This window comes from Rutidosis leptorrhynchoides, chromosome 8 (genome assembly GCF_046630445.1).
Source record: "Rutidosis leptorrhynchoides isolate AG116_Rl617_1_P2 chromosome 8, CSIRO_AGI_Rlap_v1, whole genome shotgun sequence".
Taxonomy (NCBI): domain Eukaryota; kingdom Viridiplantae; phylum Streptophyta; class Magnoliopsida; order Asterales; family Asteraceae; genus Rutidosis; species Rutidosis leptorrhynchoides.
In genome coordinates, this window is record NC_092340.1 from 309,996,147 (window position 1) to 310,000,974 (window position 4,828).

General features: G+C 41.6%; 2 protein-coding genes across 2 annotated transcripts; both read right to left on the reverse strand.

Annotated features, from left to right (window-relative positions):
* Positions 1-631: 631 nt before the first annotated feature.
* LOC139864407 (uncharacterized) lies at positions 632-2,216 on the reverse strand. Its single transcript, XM_071852986.1, has 2 exons — positions 1,452-2,216; positions 632-1,072 (listed from the first exon to the last, which is right to left on the reverse strand). Exons 1-2 carry the CDS (start codon positions 2,214-2,216, stop codon positions 632-634), a joined length of 1,206 nt encoding a protein of 401 aa, XP_071709087.1.
* Positions 2,217-3,493: 1,277 nt separating this feature from the next.
* Positions 3,494-4,318, reverse strand: LOC139864408 (uncharacterized). Its single transcript, XM_071852987.1, has one exon. It carries the CDS (start codon positions 4,316-4,318, stop codon positions 3,494-3,496), a length of 825 nt encoding a protein of 274 aa, XP_071709088.1.
* Positions 4,319-4,828: the final 510 nt, after the last annotated feature.

The window sequence follows — 4,828 nt, forward strand, 5'->3', positions numbered from 1 at the left end:
GTAAGCAAACCAATGCTTATAAGTTTATACTCAAGACTTTTATAAAAAAATTTATAAGTATGTACGCATACAATCCAATGCAAATTACCCGTACTATAGACAAACCAATGTCTATACTCAAGAGTCTTTCGGCCATGCCAATGTACGGGTTATTTAAACAAGTAACCAAACTTGTGTTTTATAGTCTAGAATGTGCAAGTCTCCGTCTTGCGCGGTGTACAAGCGTTTGAAATAAACCAATATTTTACAACTGTCACCATTAAAAATAGTATTAGAATCCAAACTAAACTATGCCACTTGAGACTCGGAGTGTGTCCCTGTGCAGCTTAAGGGGCATGCAATCAACAAATGTAAAAATGCACAAGTTATTGGCTTAAATTGCATAATTCAATTTATTTCAAACATATCACTTGAGCAACACTTAGATGTCATGTTTACAAGGGAAAATAAAAACTTTTCATACTGAAAACTTAAGACAGTTATTTGGGGTGATCAATCCCTCTGCAGTTTTTCATATGTAGCACCGTTTCAGTGTTTGCGCATGCCAGGTGCGTTTTATTGCTTTTCCATCTAAACTTGCTAGCTGATACACCCCTGTATCGCTTACGCCAATAACTTTGTATGGTCCTTCCTATTTAGGTAAAAGTTGACTCGTGTCCTCTGCTCTGCTTGCTTCAATTTTTCGCCATACCAAGTCATCCAATTGGAAAGATAATGGTTGTACGCGCTTATTATAGTATCTTGTGATTCTTTGCTTGTTGATTGCTTCTTTTATAGCCGCCATTTCTCTGTGTTCTTCAACTAAGTTTAGGTTTTCACGCAGTTCTTTGCTATTGCTACTTTCATCGAAGGAAGCTATGCGCATAGTTGGCACATTTATTTCGGTGGGTATTACAGCCTCGAACCCGTACACCAAACTAAAAGGTGTTTCAATAGTTGCGCCCTTTAGAGTTGTGCGGTGTGCCCACAAAACATTAGGCAGTTCGTCTATCCAACCCCTTCGACACAATCCCAACCTTGCTTTGATTCCTAAAACGATATCCCGATTCATAACCTCACACTGACCATTCACCTGAGGGTGTGCGACTGATGTAAATGTTTGTTTTATATTCAATTCTTGGCACCAATCACTAAATGGATTACCTTTGAACTACGTACCATTGTCGCTTACTATTTCATTTGGTATTCCAAATCGACAGACGATGTTTTCCCACGCAAAATTTTGAATTTGCCTGCCCGAAATTGTTTTTAGTGGTTTGGCCTCTACCCATTTCGTGAAATAATCAATGGCCACTACCAGAAATTTTACCCCCTGGTCCCGTGGGGAATGGCCCTACTATGTCGATTACCCATTTGCAGAACGGCTATGGAGATGCGACCGGTATAATAGGATGTCGCGGAGCCTTGCTTACCGGTGCATGAAGTTGACACGATTGACACTTGCGTATTACCTCTGCGGCATCTTTGTACATTGACGGCCAGTAATATCCAAGCCGCATTATTTTGGACGCAACAGTTTTGTGTCCCAAATGCAGAGCGCACATTCCCTCGTGTACTTCCCGTATGATTGACTCCGCTTGAGCTGGATTAAGGCACCGCAAATGAGGTCCCAGAAAAGACTTTCTATATAGAATTCCCTTGTCTAACAGATACATTGGTGCTTTCATCTTAATCTTTCTTGCTTCACTTGAATCTATTGGCAATGTACCTTTGGTTAGAAATTCTATTATTGGTGTCATCCAACTTTGCTCCTCTTCTTCAACTGCAGCCGAAACACTGTCTTCTTCAATAGATTTTACTTTAACTTCCTCAACCCAAATTTCTTTCTTAAAATGACTGAATGTTAATGCGGCTAACTTACTTAGCGCATCTGCCTTTTTATTCAGCGTCCTCGAAACCTGAGTTATATGGAATAAATCGAAGTCAACTACTAGCTCTTGTACAAGCTTTAAGTATTTTTGCATTGATTCATCGTGTGCTTCGAATATTTCATTAAATTGGTTTGCAACTAACTGTGAATCAACATATACTGACAGTTCTTTAATCTCCAAATATTTTGCTACCCGCATCCCAGATAACAATGCTTCATATTCAGCTTCATTATTTGTGACAGGGAAGCTGAATCGCAGTGCGAAGGTGTATTCCTCTCCTTCTGGACTTTTTAGGACTATTCCTGCCCCTACGCCTTCTGGGCCACAAGCTCCGTCTGTGTGCATTTCCCACAGCCGTTCGGGCGGAGGTGGTATTTCTTTTGATTCATGCGAGACTTCGATATCTCCGGCTGTTTCAGCCAGATAATCTGCTAGGACTTGCCCTTTTACCGCACTTCATGGTGAAAAGCTTATTTCATGCTCTCCCAATTCAATAGCCCATTTGGCCATGCGACCAGAATTTTCTGGTTTATATAGCACCTGCTTTATCGGCTGATCTGTTAGGACCCTTATTGGGTGCGCTTGGAAATACCTTCGTAAGCGTCTAGCCGCATGAACGAGTGCATAAACCAGTTTTTCGATTGCAGGATAGTTTAATTCGCTTCCTGATAAAGCTTTGCTAACAAAATATACAGGCATTTGTACCTGTCCTCTATCTGCTATTAATACTGAACTTATTGCTTCCTTCGATGCTGCTAAGTATAGTATCAACGTTTCTCCCGCAATCAGCGCAGTCATTGTTGGCAGCTCTTTCAGCAACTTTTTCATTTTTTCAAACGCCACTTCTGCTTCCTCCGTCCACTTGAAATCCATTTTCTTTAAGCAATTCTTCAATGTCCCGAAAAGGGGAGTGATCGCTCTGTGGATTTTGAAAAGAACCTCGTTAATGCCGCTAACTTACCCATTAAACTTTGTACTTCTTTTTTATTTCTTGGTGACGGCATATTCTCGATTGCCTATATTTTCTTTGGGTTTGCACGTATCCCGCGCTTCATTATTATATGACCAAGAAACTTTCCTTCTTCCTCTCCAAAACTGCACTTCGACGGGTTGAGCTTCATATTAATCTTTCTTAACGACGCGAACGTTTCTAATATGTCTTCCAACAGACCTTGTTATGTTGTGCTTTTTATAACTAGGTCGTCAACGTATGCTTCCAAATTTCTCCCAATCTGACCTTTTGAAAGCTTCGTCTATTACTCGTTGGTATGTTGCTCCAGCATTTTTTAAACCAAATGGCATCTTGATATAACAGTATAGCCCTGGCTTGTATGGAAAGCAGTCTTATCCTCATCATCCGCTGCCATCTGTATTTGATGGTATCCTTTGTACGCATCCAAAAAAAATTTGTATCAGAAGCCAGCTAACGATTCAACTTTCCAGTCTATTTCTGGTAGAGGATAATTGTCCATGGGGCAAGCTTTATTGATATCCGTGAAGTCAACACACATGCGCCAAGATCCATCGGGCTTTTTTACCAGCACTGGGTTTGCTACCCACGTTTGGTACCTTACTTCTCGCAAGATGTTTGCTTTGACCAACTTATCGACTTCTGCCTTCAACTATTCGCTTCTTTCAGGAGCCATGCCACGTTTCTTTTGTCGCACTAGCATCAGACTAGGATTTACGTTAAGCTTGTGCTCAGCAATTTCCCGTGGTACGCCCGTCATGTCCGCTTCTTTCCATGCGAAGACGTCCGTATTAGAAGCTAATATATTACGAAGCTTAAACTTTGTCTCATCAGACAGTCCTCTGCCAATTTTAATTTTCTGTTCTGGGTGTCGCGGGTTTGCGATGATCATGCAGCTTCGAATTTGCTCTGCCTCACTCGACTGTTGTTCTGCTTGTTCTACGGCCGCAATGCTTGCATCTTGCTTTTTTGACCTTATCGTTGCAATTCCTAACGGTGTTGGAAACTTGATAAGGCTGTGTACCGTGGAAGGGATGGCTACCAATTTTTGCAAAGTCGTGCGCCCTAAAAGCGCGTTGTATTTTGAGTAAGACCTTACTACGGAAAATTCTACTATCGTGCTTCTCACTAACTTCTTATTATCATCGTCCACCAGCTCCAGCTCTAGTTCGATGATCTTGATTGGCCATGCGGACTCTCCAGAAAATCCTGATAACACAGTGTTAGGAGCCACTAGCTTGGCTCGCACAGCCCCTGGCAGCAAGCGAAAACAATTCTCGTACATTATATCAACACCGCAACTGGTGTCTACATGCAATCGCTTGATGATGTACCCGCAGCTTTTGACACGCCCTTTAATTGTGATGGGCGCATCCGAGGGTTCCTGTGCTATGGCCGGGAATATGATGGGAGTGTTTTCCCATTCCTCAGATACCTCTATCTTGCGCCTCTGATTTGTCCGTCTGCTGGTTACCATGTTTATGGTTTTATCCGTTTCCTTTCCCTCATTCTTCTTTTACCACGGATATTCTTTTTCTCCATTTGGCTTATCGACTTGTACTCTTGCACTTTTCTTCAAGTGTTGCAATCTTCCTCTTTTGAGTTCAGCAACTACCCTTTTAATTAAGTGCCGACATTCATTGGTGTCATGACCGTAATCATCGTGAAAATCACAAAATTTGCTTTTGTCTCTGTTTCCATACTTTGACAAAGGTACTGGGGGTCGAAGCTTTTGCACACTACCTCTGTAGCCAAAATTTCTTTTGGTGCTTTTGTGAGGTCTTTTATTAACACAACATTTTCAGTGTGGCTGCTTTTGAACCTCTGACTTCCTCCCCCTTTATTGTTGTTGAATTTGCGATACTTATCATTATGATAGTTACCACTCCTAGGTTGGCCATTACCACCATAACGTTTGCCAGACTCTGACCCTCTTCCCTGCATTCGATAATAATCATCGTCGACGTCCATATTTGAAGAGGTACTT